General features: G+C 27.6%; 1 protein-coding gene across 9 annotated transcripts in view; it reads left to right on the forward strand.

Annotated features, from left to right (window-relative positions):
• Positions 1 to 16,646, forward strand: part of prom1a (prominin 1a) — a 366,218-nt gene that overhangs the window by 241,100 nt on the left and 108,472 nt on the right. For all 9 annotated transcript variants that reach the window (XR_009824913.1, XR_009824912.1, XM_062039974.1 and 6 more), the window contains one exon: positions 15,297 to 15,389. Coding sequence is in view for 7 of the 9 variants with exons in the window: in XM_062039974.1 (XP_061895958.1) it covers positions 15,297 to 15,389 (93 nt within the window). In the remaining 2 variants the exon portion in view is untranslated. The remainder of the gene's footprint in view (positions 1 to 15,296; positions 15,390 to 16,646) is intronic.

Raw genomic sequence — 16,646 nt, forward strand, 5'->3', positions numbered from 1 at the left:
GTAACTGAATTTTTTGGCGTTAGAATTTTTGTGAACTGATTTTTTTTTTTACATCAAATTATGCTGACACTTTCATTGAAACATTGTTAGCAAAATTCCTGTTTAAAAATTCAGTGTAAAAGAAATTCAATGTACAAAAATTCAGTGTAAAAAAAATTCTAAGTACAAAAATGTTGTGTAAAAAAATTTTGTGTAAAAAAATTCAGTGTATAAAAATTCATTGTAAAAATGAAAGCTTTCGGAATAAAGACACAAATGAACCTCCATAGTTAGGGCTTGTTTTTCAAACATGCTTCCTCCCTAAAACTATTTTGACACTTAATTTATGTAACTGAATTTTTTTGGCGTTTGAATTTTTGTGAACTGAATTATTTTAAATCAAATTATGCTGACGGTTTCATTAAAACATTTTTAGAAAAATACCTGTTTAAAAATTCAGTGTAAAAGAAATTCAATGTACAAAAATTTTGTGTAAAAAAAAATCCAGTGTCAAAAAATTAAGTGTATAAAAATTAATTGTAAAAATTAAAGCTTTCGTAATAAAGACACAAATGAACCTCCGTAGTTAGCACTTGTTTTTCAAACATGCTTCCTCCCTAAAACTATTTTGACACTTAATTTGTGTAACTGAATTTTTTGGCGTTAGAATTTTTGTGAACTGATTTTTTTTTTACATCAAATTATGCTGACACTTTCATTGAAACATTGTTAGCAAAATTCCTGTTTAAAAATTCAATGTAAAAGAAATTCAATGTACAAAAATTCAGTGTAAAAAAAAATTCTAAGTACAAAAATTTTGTGTAAAAAAAAATTTTGTGTAAAAAAATTCAGTGTATAAAAATTCATTGTAAAAATGAAAGCTTTCGGAATAAAGACACAAATGAACCTCCGTAGTTAGCGCTTGTTTTTCAAACATGCTTCCTCCCTAAAACTATTTTGACACTTAATTTGTGTAACTGAATTTTTTGGCGTTAGAATTTTTGTGAACTGATTTTTTTTTTACATCAAATTATGCTGACACTTTCATTGAAACATTGTTAGCAAAATTCCTGTTTAAAAATTCAGTGTAAAAGAAATTCAATGTACAAAAATTCAGTGTAAAAAAAAATTCTAAGTACAAAAATTTTGTGTAAAAAAATTCAGTGTATAAAAATTCATTGTAAAAATGAAAGCTTTCGGAATAAAGACACAAATGAACCTCCATAGTTAGCGCTTATTTTTCAAACATGCTTCTTCCCTAAAACTATTTTGACACTTAATTTATGTAACTGAATTTTTTTGGCGTTTGAATTTTTGTGAACTGAATTATTTTAAATCAAATTATGCTGACAGTTTCATTGAAACATTGTTAGCAAAATGCCTGTTTAAAAATTCAGTGTCAAAAAAATTTAATGTACAAAAATTTTGTGTAAAAAAAAATCCAGTGTCAAAAAATTAAGTGTATAAAAATTAATCGTAAAAATTAAAGCTTTCGTAATAAAGACACAAATGAACCTCCGTAGTTAGCGCTTGTTTTTCAAACATGCTTCCTCCCTAAAACTATTTTGACACTTAATTTGTGTATCTGAATTTTTTGGCGTTAGAATTTTTGTGAACTGATTTTTTTTTTACATCAAATTATGCTGACACTTTCATTGAAACATTGTTAGCAAAATTCCTGTTTAAAAATTCAGTGTAAAAGAAATTCAATGTACAAAAATTCAGTGTAAAAAAAAATTCTAAGTACAAAAATTTTGTGTAAAAAAATTCAGTGTATAAAAATTCATTGTAAAAATGAAAGCTTTCGTAATAAAGACACAAATGAACCTCCATAGTTAGCGCTTGTTTTTCAAACATGCTTCTTCCCTAAAACTATTTTGACACTTAATTTATGTAACTGAATTTTTTTGGCGTTTTAATTTTTGTGAACTGAATTATTTTAAATCAAATTATGCTGACAGTTTCATTGAAACATTGTTAGCAAAATGCCTGTTTAAAAATTCAGTGTCAAAAAAATGTAATGTACAAAAATTTTGTGTCAAAAAAAATCCAGTGTCAAAAAATTAAGTGTATAAAAATGAATAGTAAAAATTAAAGCTTTCGTAATAAAGACACAAATGAACCTCCGTAGTTAGCGCTTGTTTTTCAAACATGCTTCCTCCCTAAAACTATTTTGACACTTAATTTGTGTAACTGAATTTTTTGGCGTTAGAATTTTTGTGAACTGATTTTTTTTTTACATCAAATTATGCTGACACTTTCATTGAAACATTGTTAGCAAAATTTCTGTTTAAAAATTCAGTGTAAAAGAAATTCAATGTACAAAAATTTTGTGTAAAAAAAAATCCAGTCAAAAAATTAAGTGTATAAAAATTAATCGTAAAAATTAAAGCTTTCGTAATAAAGACACAAATGAACCTCCGTAGTTAGCGCTTGTTTTTCAAACATGCTTCCTCCCTAAAACTATTTTGACACTTAATTTGTGTAACTGAATTTTTTGGCGTTAGAATTTTTGTGAACTGATTTTTTTTTACATCAAATTATGCTGACACTTTCATTGAAACATTGTTAGCAAAATTCCTGTTTAAAAATTCAGTGTAAAAGAAATTCAATGTACAAAAATTCAGTGTAAAAAAAAATTCTTAGTACAAAAATTTTGTGTAAAAAAAAATTTTGTGTAAAAAAATTCAGTGTATAAAAATTCATTGTAAAAATGAAAGCTTTTGGAATAAAGACACAAATGAACCTCCATAGTTAGCGCTTGTTTTTCAAACATGCTTCCTCCCTAAAACTATTTTGACACTTAATTTATGTAACTGAATTTTTTTGGCGTTTGAATTTTTGTGAACTGAATTATTTTAAATCAAATTATGCTGACGGTTTCATTAAAACATTTTTAGAAAAATACCTGTTTAAAAATTCAGTGTAAAAGAAATTCAATGTACAAAAATTTTGTGTATAAAAATTAATTGTAAAAATGAAAGCTTTCGTAATAAAGACACAAATGAACCTCCGTAGTTAGCGCTTGTTTTTCAAACATGCTTCCTCCCTAAAACTATTTTGACACTTAATTTGTGTAACTGAATTTTTTTGGGTGAGAATTTTTGTGAACTTAATTTTTTTTTTAAATCAAATTATGCTGACATTTTCATTGACATAGTTAGCAAAATGCCTGTTTAAAAATTCAGTGTAAAAAAATTAAATGTACAAAAATTTAGTGTAAAAAAATTCAATGTAAAAAAATTAAGTGTATAAAAATTCATTGTAAAAATTAAAGCTTTTGTAATAAAGACACAAATGAACCTCCATAGTTAGCGCTTGTTTTTCAAACATGCTTCCTCCCTAAAACTATTTTGACACGTAATTTATGTCACTGAATTTTTTGGCGTTTGAATTTTTGTGAACTGAATTTTTTTTTACATCAGATTATGCTGACACATTCATTGAAACATTGTTAGCAAAATGCGTGTTTAAAAATTCAGGTTAAAAAAAATTAAATGTACATAAATTGTGTGTAAAAATATCTGGTGTAAAAAAATTAAGTGTAAAAAAATTCAATGTACAAAAATTTAGTGTAAAAAAATTAAGTGTATAAAAATTAATTGTAAAAATTAAAGCTTTCGCAATAAAGACACAAATGAACCTCCATAGTTAGCGCTTGTTTTTCAAACGTGTTTCCTCCCTAAAACTATTTTGACACTTAATTTATGTAACTGAATTTTTTGGCGTTTTAATTTCTGTGAACTGAATTATTTTAAATCAAATTATGCAGACACTTTCATTGAAACATTGTCAGTAAAATGCCTGTTTAAAAATTCAGTGTAAAAAAAATTCCACGTACAAAATTTTTGTGTAAAAAAAAATTCAGTGTAAAAAAAAATTCAGTGTAAAAAAAAAATTCAGTGTAAAAAAATTAAGTGATAAAAATCAATTGTAAAAATGAAAGCTTTCGTAAAAGAGACACAAATGAACCTCCGTAGTTAGCGCTTGTTTTTCAAACATGCTTCCTCCCTAAAACTATTTTGACACTTAATTTATGTCACTGAATTTTTTGGCGTTTGAATTTTTGTGAACTGAATTTTTTTTACATCAAATTATGCTGACACTTTCATTGAAACATTGTTAGCAAAATGCGCGTTTAAAAATTCAGTGTAAAAAAATTCAGCGTAAAAAAAATTCAGTGTAAAAAAATTCTGTGTGAAAAAATTAAGTGTATAAAAATTCATCGTAAAAATGAAAGCTTTCGTAATAAAGACACAAATGAACCTCCGTAGTTAGCGCTTGTTTATCAAACATGCTTCTTCCCTAAAACTATTTTGACACTTAATTTGTGTAACTGAATTTTTTGGCGTTAGAATTTTTGTGAACTTAATTTTTTTTTTAATCAAATTATGCTGACATTTTCATTGACATCGTTAGCAAAATGCCTGTTTAAAAATTCAATGTACAAAAATTTAGTGTAAAAAAATTCAGTGTAAAAAAATTAAGTGTATAAAAATTCATTGTAAAAATGAAAGCTTTCGTAATAAAGACACAAATGAACTTCTTGTTTTTCAAACATGCTTCCTCCCTAAAACTATTTTGACACTTAATTTATGTCACTGAATTTTTTGGCGTTTGAATTTTTGTGAACTGAATTATTTTCAGTGGAAACTTGTTAGCAGAATGTGTGTTTAAAAATTCTGTGAAAAAAAATCTAATGTGAATAAATTCAGTGTAAAAAAAAAAAAGCTTTCGTAACAAAGTCACAAATGAACCTCCATAGTTAGTGCTTGTTTATCAAACATGCTTCCTCCCTAAAACTGAATTTATGTAACTGCATTTTTTGCGTGTGAATTTTTGTGAACTGATTTTTTTTCATTAAACTAAGCTGACAATTTCATTGAAAAATTGTTAGGAAAATGTGTGTTCAAAAATTAAGTGTATAAAAAGTCAGTGTAAAAAAAATTCAGTGTGAAAAAATTATATGTAAAAAAAAAAATTCCGTGTAAAAAAAATTCAGTGTATAAAAATTGAGTGTAAAAAAAAAATAAAGGTTTCGTAACAAAGTCACAAATGAACCTCCATAGTTAGCGCTTGTTTTTCAAACATGCTTCCTCCCTAAAACTATGGAGGTTAATTTGTTAATTTTATTACGAAGGCTTTTTTTGGCACTGAATTTATTTAACTGAATTTTTTCCGTTTGAATTTTTGTAAACTGAATCTTTTTATATCAATTTATGCTGACAATTTCATTGCACAATGTGTGTGTTTAAAAATTCAGTGTAAAAAAAGTCAATGTACAAAAATTCAGTGTAAATAAATTCAGTGTAAAAAATAAAAAATAAACTTTCGTAACAAAGTCACAAATTAACCTCCATAGTTGGCGCTTGTTTTTCAAACATGCTTCCTCCCTAAAACTATGGGGGTTAATTTGTTAATTTTATTACGAAAACTTTTTTTTGACACTGAATTTATGTAAATGAATTTTTTGCGTTTGAATTTTGTGAAGTAAAATATTTTTAATCAAATTATGCTGACAATTTCAATGAAAATGTGTTAGCAAAATGTGTGTGTTTAAAAATTCAGTGTAAAAAAATTCAAGTGTAAAAAAATTCAAGTGTAAAAAAATTCAGTGTGTAAAAAAAAAAAAGCTTTCGTAACAAAGACACAAATTAACCTCCATATTTAGCGCTTGTTTTTCAAACATGCTTCCTCCCTAAAACTATGGAGGTTAATTTGTTAATTTTATCACGAAAGCTTTTTTTTGACACTGAATTTATGTAACTGAATTTTTTGCGTTTGAATTTTGTGAAGTAAAATATTTTGAATCAAAGTATGCTGACAATTTCAATGAAAATGTGTTAGCAAAATGTGTGTGTTTAAAAATTCAGTGTAAAAAAATAAAATTTTAAAAAATTCAGTGTAAAAAAAATTAAATGTAAAAAAATTCAAGTGTAAAAAAATTCAGTGTGTAAAAAAAAACAACTTTCGTAACAAAGACACAAATTAACCTCCATATTTAGCGCTTGTTTTTCAAACATGCTTCCTTCCTCAACTATGGAGGTTAATTTGTTAACTTCATTACGAAAGCTTTTTTTTGACACTGAATTTATGTAAATGAATTTTGTGAAGTAAAATATTTTTAATCAAATTATGCTGACAATTTCAATGAAAATGTGTTAGCAAAATGTGTGTGTTTAAAAATTCAGTGTAAAAAAATAAAATTTTAAAAAATTCAGTGTAAAAAAAATAAAATGTAAAAAAATTCAGTGTGTAAAAAAAAAAAAAACTTTCGTAACAAAGACACAAATTAACCTCCATATTTAGCGCTTGTTTTTCAAACATGCTTCCTTCCTCAAATATGGAGGTTAATTTGTTAACTTCATTACGAAAGCTTTTTTTTGACACTGAATTTATGTAAATGAATTGTTTGCGTTTGAATTTTGTGAAGTTAAATATTTTAAATCAAATTATGCTGGCAATTTAAATGAAAACGTGTTAGCAAAATGTGCGTTTAAAAATTCAGTGTGTAAAAATTCAGTATAAAAAAATTCAGTGTAAAAAAAAAGCTTTCGTAACAAAGTCACAAATGATCCTCAAAAAACTATGGAGGTTAATTTGTCAATTTTATTACAAAAGCTTTTTTTGACACAGAATGTATGTAACTGAATTTTTTTCCGTTTGAATTTTGTGAAATAATCTTTTTTTTTTTTTTTTTAATCAAATTATAATTTCCCTGAAAAAAAATTCTGTGTAAAATAAATAAATAAATTAATTGCTGAAAAATTCAGTGTTGAAAAATGTGCAGCAAGACTCCCTTCTGGTAAAATAAGGCTGAGGCAATCGATCCTGTCTCAGAAGCAGCCAATGAGGTGTCACGTTTGAAGTCATGTGACACGGGTCTTGCAAACAGCATAAAGAAGCAGTTAACTGGACATGATGCAACATAATATATATAATATACATAAAAAAAAGTTCATTTTTCTTTTTATATTTTTACTGAAAAGACACTCATGAAGTAGGATTTACAATACTAACTATGAACAATAAAACACTGAATATTGAGAATATATGCAAACTAACCTCCTTGATCAACATGTTTTATAATGGAGCAGGAGCAACAAAGACACAACAAACATGGAGACAGTGTACAAAACATGCACATATGGGATATAATATATCATAAATATAATATCACTGTTCTTTGTTGTAGAACTCTGCCTCCGTCTGACACTCGCTGCTTTGTAAATTAGCCCCGCCCACTCTGTCCGTGCCTCGTCTGCATGAAGTAGACTTTGTACGTCACTCAGAAGTGCAGATTCTACCTATTTCTATAGTTAGAATCGGTTAGAAGCAGTGGGCCGCCTTGAAATGTTAATTAAGTTTTCTTATGTCACTTAACTGCTTTTTATGCTGTTAAAGTCACGTGACTTTAAACTTGACACCTCATTGGTTGGTTCTGAGATTGCCTCAGTCTTAATTGACCGGAAGTGAGTCTAACTTTTTGAAGCAGCCAATTTTTATACACTAAATTTTATACTCAAAAGCAAAAACTTAAGTTACATAAATTCACATGTAAAATTCACAAAATTCAAATGCAAAAAATTCAGTTACATAAATTCAGTGTAAAAAAAAAAGCTTTTGTAATAAAATTAACAAATTAACCTCCATAGTTTTAGGGAGGAAGCATGTTTGAAAAACAAGCGCTAACTATGGAGGTTCATTTGTGTCTTTATTCCGAAAGGTTGTTTTTTTGTTTACACTGAATTTTTTCACATTACATTTTTTTACACTGAATTTTGTCACATTTAATTTTTTTACACTGAATTTTTATACACAAACATTTTGCTAACAGGTTTTCATTGAGATTGTCAGCATAATTTGATTTAAAATAATTAACTTCACAAAATTCAAATTCAGTGTTAAAAAAGCTTTTGAAATAAAATTAACAAATTAACCTCCATAGTTTTAGGGAGGAAGCATGTTTGAAAAACAAGCGCTAACTATGGAGGTTCATTTGTGTCTTTATTCCGAAAGGTTGTTGTTTTTTTTACACTGAATTTTTTCACATTAATTTTTTTTACACTGAATTTTTTCACATAAAATTTTTTTACACTGAATTTTTATACACACACATTTTGCTAACGAGTTTTCATTGAGATTGTCAACATAATTTGATTTAAAATAATTAACTTCATAAAATTCTAATTCAGTGTAAAAAAAGGTTTTGTAATAAAATAAAAAAATTAACCTCCGTGGTTTTAGGGAGGAAGCATGTTTGAAAAACAAGCGCTAAATACGGGGGTTAATTTGTGTCTTTATTCCAAAAGCTTTTTTTTTACACTGAATTTTTTTCACATAAAGTTTTTTAATATTGAATTTTTTACAATACATTTTTAAAGACACACATTTTGCTAAGGAGTTTTCATTGAGATTGTCAGCATAATTTGATTTAAAATAATTAACTTCACAAAATTCAAATTCAGTGTCAAAAAAGCTTTTGTAATAAAATTAACCTCCATAGTTTTAGGGAGGAAGCATGTTTGAAAAACAAGCGCTAACTATGGAGGTTCATTTGTGTCTTTATTCCGAAAGGTTGTTTTTTTGTTTACACTGAATTTTTTCACATTACATTTTTTTACACTGAATTTTGTCACATTTAATTTTTTTACACTGAATTTTTATACACAAACATTTTGCTAACAGGTTTTCATTGAGATTGTCAGCATAATTTGATTTAAAATAATTAACTTCACAAAATTCAAATTCAGTGTTCAAAAAGCTTTTGAAATAAAATTAACAAATTAACCTCCATAGTTTTAGGGAGGAAGCATGTTTGAAAAACAAGCGCTAACTATGGAGGTTCATTTGTGTCTTTATTCCGAAAGGTTGTTTTTTTTACACTGAATTTTTTCACATTAATTTTTTTTACACTGAATTTTTTCACATAAAATTTTTTTACACTGAATTTTTATACACACACATTTTGCTAACGAGTTTTCATTGAGATTGTCAACATAATTTGATTTAAAATAATTAACTTCATAAAAATCTAATTCAGTGTAAAAAAAGGTTTTGTAATAAAATAAAAAAATTAACCTCCGTGGTTTTAGGGAGGAAGCATGTTTGAAAAACAAGCGCTAAATACGGGGGTTAATTTGTGTCTTTATTCCAAAAGCTTTTTTTTTACACTGAATTTTTTTCACATAAAGTTTTTTAATATTGAATTTTTTACAATTAATTTTTAAAGACACACATTTTGCTAAGAAGTTTTCATTGAGATTGTCAGCATAATTTGATTTAAAATAATTAACTTCACAAAATTCAAATTCAGTGTCAAAAAAGCTTTTGTAATAAAATTAACAAATTAACCTCCATAGTTTTAGGGAGGAAGCATGTTTGAAAAACAAGCGCTAACTATGGAGGTTCGTTTGTGTCTTTATTCCGAAAGGTTTTTTTTTTTTTTAAACTGAATTTTTTCACATTCATTTTTTTTACACTGAATTTTTATACACACACATTTTGCTAACGAGTTTTCATTGAGATTGTCAACATAATTTGATTTAAAATAATTAACTTCACAAAATTCTAATTCAGTGTAAAAAAAGGTTTTGTAATAAAATAAAAAAATTAACCTCCGTGGTTTTAGGGAGGAAGCATGTTTGAAAAACAAGCGCTAAATACGGGGGTTAATTTGTGTCTTTATTCCAAAAGCTTTTTTTTTTTACACTGAATTTTTTTCACATAAAGTTTTTTTATATTGAATTTTTTACAATTAATTTTTAAAGACACACATTTTGCTAAGAAGTTTTCATTGAGATTGTCAGCATAATTTGATTTAAAATAATTAACTTCACAAAATTCAAATTCAGTGTCAAAAAAGCTTTTGTAATAAAATTAACAAATTAACCTCCATAGTTTTAGGGAGGAAGCATGTTTGAAAAACAAGCGCTAACTATGTAGATTAATTTGTGTCTTTATTCCGAAAGGTTGGTTTTTTTTTACACTGAATTTTTTCACATTTAATTTTTTTTACACTGAATTTTTTCACATCTAATTTTTTTACACTGAATTTTTAAACAGACACATTTTACTAACACGTTTTCATTGAGATTGTCAGCGTAATTTGATTTCAAATAATTAACCTCACAAAATTCAAATTCAGTGTCAAAAAAGCTTTTGTAATAAAATTAACAAATTAACCTCCATAGTTTTAGGGAGGAAGCATGTTTGAAAAACAAGCGCTAACTATGGAGGTTCATTTGTGTCTTTATTCCGAAAGGTTGTTTTTTTTTTACACTGAATTTTTTCACATTAATTTTTTTTACACTGAATTTTTTCACATAAAATTTTTTTACACTGAATTTTTATACACACACATTTTGCTAACGAGTTTTCATTGAGATTGTCAACATAATTTGATTTAAAATAATTAACTTCACAAAATTCTAATTCAGTGTAAAAAAAGGTTTTGTAATAAAATAAAAAAATTAACCTCTGTGGTTTTAGGGAGGAAGCATGTTTGAAAAACAAGCGCTAAATACGGGGGTTAATTTGTGTCTTTATTCCAAAAGCTTTTTTTTTTTACACTGAATTTTTTTCACATAAAGTTTTTTTATATTGAATTATTTACAATAAATTTTTAAAGACACACATTTTGCTAAGAAGTTTTCATTGAGATTGTCAGCATAATTTGATTTAAAATAATTAACTTCACAAAATTCAAATTCAGTGTCAAAAAAGCTTTTGTAATAAAATTAACAAATTAACCTCCATAGTTTTAGGGAGGAAGCATGTTTGAAAAACAAGCGCTAACTATGTAGATTAATTTGTGTCTTTATTCCGAAAGGTTGGGGTTTTTTTACACTGAATTTTTTCACATTTAATTTTTTTTACACTGAATTTTTTCACATCTAATTTTTTTACACTGAATTTTTAAACAGACACATTTTACTAACACGTTTTCATTGAGATTGTCAGCGTAATTTGATTTCAAATAATTAACCTCACAAAATTCAAATTCAGTGTCAAAAAAGCTTTTGAAATAAAATTAACAAATTAACCTCCATAGTTTTAGGGAGGAAGCATGTTTGAAAAAGAAGCGCTAACTATGGAGGTTCATTTGTGTCTTTATTCCGAAAGGTTGGTTTTTTTTTTACACTGAATTTTTTCACATAAATTTTTTTTACACTGAATTTTTTCACATAACATTTTTTTACACTGAATTTTTATACACACACATTTTGCTAACGAGTTTTCATTGAGATTGTCAACATAATTTGATTTAAAATAATTAACTTCATAAAATTCTATTTCAGTGTAAAAAAAGGTTTTGTAATAAAATAAAAAAATTAACCTCCGTGGTTTTAGGGAGGAAGCATGTTTGAAAAACAAGCGCTAAATACGGGGGTTAATTTGTGTCTTTATTCCAAAAGCTTTTTTTTTTACACTGAATTTTTTTCACATAAAGTTTTTTTGTATTGAATTTTTTACAATTAATTTTTAAAGACACACATTTTGCTAAGAAGTTTTCATTGAGATTGTCAGCATAATTTGATTTAAAATAATTAACTTCACAAAATTCAAATTCAGTGTCAAAAAAGCTTTTGTAATAAAATTAACAAATTAACCTCCATAGTTTTAGGGAGGAAGCATGTTTGAAAAACAAGCGCTAACTATGGAGGTTCATTTGTGTCTTTATTCCGAAAGGTTGTTGTTTTTTTTCACTGAATTTTTTCACATTACATTTTTTTTACACTGAATTTTTTCACATAACATTTTTTTACACTGAATTTTTATACACACACATTTTGCTAACTAGTTTTCATTGAGATTGTCAACATAATTTGATTTAAAATAATTAACTTCATAAAATTCTAATTCAGTGTAAAAAAAGGTTTTGTAATAAAATAAAAAAATTAACCTCCGTGGTTTTAGGGAGGAAGCATGTTTGAAAAACAAGCGCTAAATACGGGGGTTAATTTGTGTCTTTATTCCAAAAGCTTTTTTTTTACACTGAATTTTTTTCACATAAAGTTTTTTTATATTGAATTTTTTACAATTCGTTTTTAAAGACACACATTTTGCTAAGAAGTTTTCATTGAGATTGTCAGCATAATTTGATTTAAAATAATTAACTTCACAAAATTCAAATTCAGTGTCAAAAAAGCTTTTGTAATAAAATTAACAAATTAACCTCCATAGTTTTAGGGAGGAAGCATGTTTGAAAAACAAGCGCTAACTATGGAGGTTCATTTGTGTCTTTATTCCGAAAGGTTGTTGTTTTTTTTCACTGAATTTTTTCACATTAAATTTTTTTTATACTGAATTTTTTCACATTACATTTTTTTACACTGAATTTTTAAACAGACACATTTTACTAACACGTTTTCATTGAGATTGTCAGCATAATTTGATTTAAAATAATTAACTTCACAAAATTCAAATTCAGTGTCAAAAAAGCTTTTGTAATAAAATTAACAAATTAACCTCCAAAGTTTTAGGGAGGAAGCATGTTTGAAAAGCAAGCGCTAACTATGTAGATTAATTTGTGTCTTTATTCCGAAAGGTTGGGTTTTTTTTACACTGAATTTTTTCACATTTAATTTTTTTTACACTGAATTTTTTCACATCTAATTTTTTTACACTGAATTTTTAAACAGACACCTTTTACTAACACGTTTTCATTGAGATTGTCAGCGTAATTTGATTTCAAATAATTAACCTCACAAAATTCAAATTCAGTGTCAAAAAAGCTTTTGTAATAAAATTAACAAATTAACCTCCATAGTTTTAGGGAGGAAGCATGTTTGAAAAACAAGCGCTAACTATGGAGGTTCATTTGTGTCTTTATTCCGAAAGGTTGTTTTTTTTTACACTGAATTTTTTCACATTAATTTTTTTTACACTGAATTTTTTCACATAAAATTTTTTTACACTGAATTTTTATACACACACATTTTGCTAACGAGTTTTCATTGAGATTGTCAACATAATTTGATTTAAAATAATGAACTTCATAAAATTCTAATTCAGTGTAAAAAAAGGTTTTGTAATAAAATAAAAAAATTTACCTCCGTGGTTTTAGGGAGGAAGCATGTTTGAAAAACAAGCGCTAAATACGGGGGTTAATTTGTGTCTTTATTCCAAAAGCTTTTTTTTTTACACTGAATTTTTTTCACATAAAGTTTTTTAATATTGAATTTTTTACAATTAATTTTTAAAGACACACATTTTGCTAAGACATTTTCATTGAGATTGTCAGCATAATTTGATTTAAAATAATTAACTTCACAAAATTCAAATTCAGTGTCAAAAAAGCTTTTGTAATAAAATTAAAAAATTAACCTCCATAGTTTTAGGGAGGAAGCATGTTTGAAAAACAAGCGCTAACTATGGAGGTTCATTTGTGTCTTTATTCCGAAAGGTTGCGTTTTTTTTCACAGAATTTTTTCACATTACATTTTTTTTACACTGAATTTTTTCACATTACATTTTTTTACACTGAATTTTTAAACAGACACATTTTACTAACACGTTTTCATTGAGATTGTCAGCATAATTTGATTTAAAATAATTAACTTCACAAAATTCAAATTCAGTGTCAAAAAAGCTTTTGTAATAAAATTAACAAATTAACCTCCAAAGTTTTAGGGAGGAAGCATGTTTGAAAAGCAAGCGCTAACTATGTAGATTAATTTGTGTCTTTATTCCGAAAGGTTGGGTGTTTTTTACACTGAATTTTTTCACATTTAATTTTTTTTACACTGAATTTTTTCACATCTAATTTTTTTACACTGAATTTTTAAACAGACACATTTTACTAACACGTTTTCATTGAGATTGTCAGCATAATTTGATTTAAAATAATTAACCTCACAAAATTCAAATTCAGTGTCAAAAAAGCTTTTGTAATAAAATTAACAAATTAACCTCCAAAGTTTTAGGGAGGAAGCATGTTTGAAAAACAAGCGCTAACTATGGAGGTTCATTTGTGTCTTTATTCCGAAAGGTGTTTTTTTTTACACTGAATTTTTTCACATTTAATTTTTTTTACACTGAATTTTTAAACAGACACATTTTACTAACACGTTTTCATTGAGATTGTCAGCATAATTTGATTTAAAATAATTAACCTCACAAAATTCAAATTCAGTGTCAAAAAAGCTTTTGTAATAAAATTAACAAATTAACCTCCAAAGTTTTAGGGAGGAAGCATGTTTGAAAAAAACCCGCTAACTATGGAGGTTCATTTGTGTCTTTATTCCGAAAGGTGTTTTTTTTTACACTGAATTTTTTCACATTTAATTTTTTTTACACTGAATTTTTTTACACTGAATTTTTAAACAGACACATTTTACTAACACGTTTTCATTGAGATTGTCAGCATAATTTGATTTAAAATAATTAACCTCACAAAATTCAAATTCAGTGTCAAAAAAGCTTTTGTAATAAAATTAACAAATTAACCTCCAAAGTTTTAGGGAGGAAGCATGTCATTTGTGTCTTTATTCCGAAAGGTGTTTTTTTTTACACTGAATTTTTTCACATTTAATTTTTTTTACACTGAATTTTTAAACAGACACATTTTACTAACACGTTTTCATTGAGATTGTCAGCATAATTTGATTTAAAATAATTAACCTCACAAAATTCAAATTCAGTGTCAAAAAAGCTTTTGTAATAAAATTAACAAATTAACCTCCAAAGTTTTAGGGAGGAAGCATGTCATTTGTGTCTTTATTCCGAAAGGTGTTTTTTTTTACACTGAATTTTTTCACATTAAATTTTTTTTACACTGAATTTTTTTACACTGAATTTTTAAACAGACACATTTTACTAACACGTTTTCATTGAGATTGTCAGCATAATTTGATTTAAAATAATTAACCTCACAAAATTCAAATTCAGTGTCAAAAAAGCTTTTGTAATAAAATTAACAAATTAACCTCCAAAGTATTAGGGAGGAAGCATGTTTGAAAAAAACCCGCTAACTATGGAGGTTAATTTGTGTCTTTATTCCGAAAGGTGTTTTTTTTTACACTGAATTTTTTCACATTTAATTTTTTTTACACTGAATTTTTTTACACTGGATTTTTAAACAGACACACTTTGCTTACAAGTTTTCATTGAGATTGTCAGCATAATTTGATTCAAAATAATAAACTTGACAAAATTCAAACGCAAAAAAATCAGTTGCATAAATTCAGTGTAAAAAAAAAAAAAAAAAAGGTTTCCCTAATAAAGACACAAATTCAAATCTCAAAGGAGATTTGAACCTAACTATTTACAGACTAAAATAGGACGATGCATGCTGATAAGTGTGTGTGCTCCAGCCTAGGGGCCGTCTGCAAAGTGCTCTGAAGGGTCACGTGGGCACAGTGAGACAGATCCACAACCAGCATGTGGTGCCCTTGCAGCAGGCCATGGTAAACCCCGCCCCCTTTGCACCCCGCCCTCTTTACATCACATGACCCACTCATCTTATGTACAACAGCTGCAACGCTGATTTGCTCCAACAATACACTTTTTTATTATTTTTTTGGTAATTTTTTAAAAATGTTTTCCTTGTCCACCGTCCACATGAAGAAATATGTTAGAGCGAGGGTAAGCACAATTTATCACCGTCCTGTCTTGTCACGTCCATACTGGTGTGCACCAAGCGCTGCGGTTCAGTACACTGCAGCAACACAACCCATGTTGCAGCAACACAACCCACGTAATAGTGAGCGGAACACACATGACGTTTTATTGTGCATGCAGAGGTAGATAAAGCGACATTTATATAAGCCACACCCACTACATTTTACAAGAAATAAATAGTTTGCCATATATTACTCGCACCGGACTATAAGTCGCAGATATATACGTTGTGAGGTTAGTTGTTTGCACGGACATTTTTATTTACATACCTTTAATTGTTTCCAAACGGTGTCTGTAACGCGGCAGTAAAACGGCTGGTCAGACAAAACATAAGTCCTGGTCATGGACCCGCTAGCTGCGGAAACTAACGCCACTGTAAGTTAATAATACTAACACGGACACTCGCAAACGTGTTAGCGTATTAGCTAATGCTAACGACGCTAACTTCATTACATGACGATACTGCGTGAAAACACTCCTACAGACATCGCACACGGGACCGGTTTAGTAAGTGCGAATAGTTTAAGTGATATTGTAAAACTTGCAAACGTTGCTCGGTCTGATGAATGAAGGATCCATACTAATAGAATTGTGATGGACAACGGCACTCATACTTCCGTTTGAACCTCTTAAGGCCCAAGCTGTTTGTTTACATGCCTTTTTTTTATTTCTCTTGGCTATTTGGGCTTATTGGACCCTAATTAGAATAAAAACTAAGAATCCTCTTTTGATATGATGTACTTAGTCCATAAGTACACACACGTTAGATTCTTGTTCATAATTTTCAGAAATCGATTAAAAAAATTATATATACCGTATTTTCCAGACTATAGGGCGCACTTAAAATCCTTTTTTTTCCAGTAGATGGCAGTCACACATAAAAGATACGTGTAGACTGCAATATGATGGCAGTCACACATAAGAAAAACGTGTAGACTGCAATGTGATGGCAATATGATGGCAGTCACACATAAGAGATACGTGTAGACTGCAATATGATGGCAGTCACACATAAGATGTACGTGTAGACTGCAATATGATGG

Source organism: Entelurus aequoreus, linkage group LG28, assembly GCF_033978785.1.
Source record: "Entelurus aequoreus isolate RoL-2023_Sb linkage group LG28, RoL_Eaeq_v1.1, whole genome shotgun sequence".
In the NCBI taxonomy this organism is placed as follows: Eukaryota; Metazoa; Chordata; class Actinopteri; order Syngnathiformes; family Syngnathidae; genus Entelurus; species Entelurus aequoreus.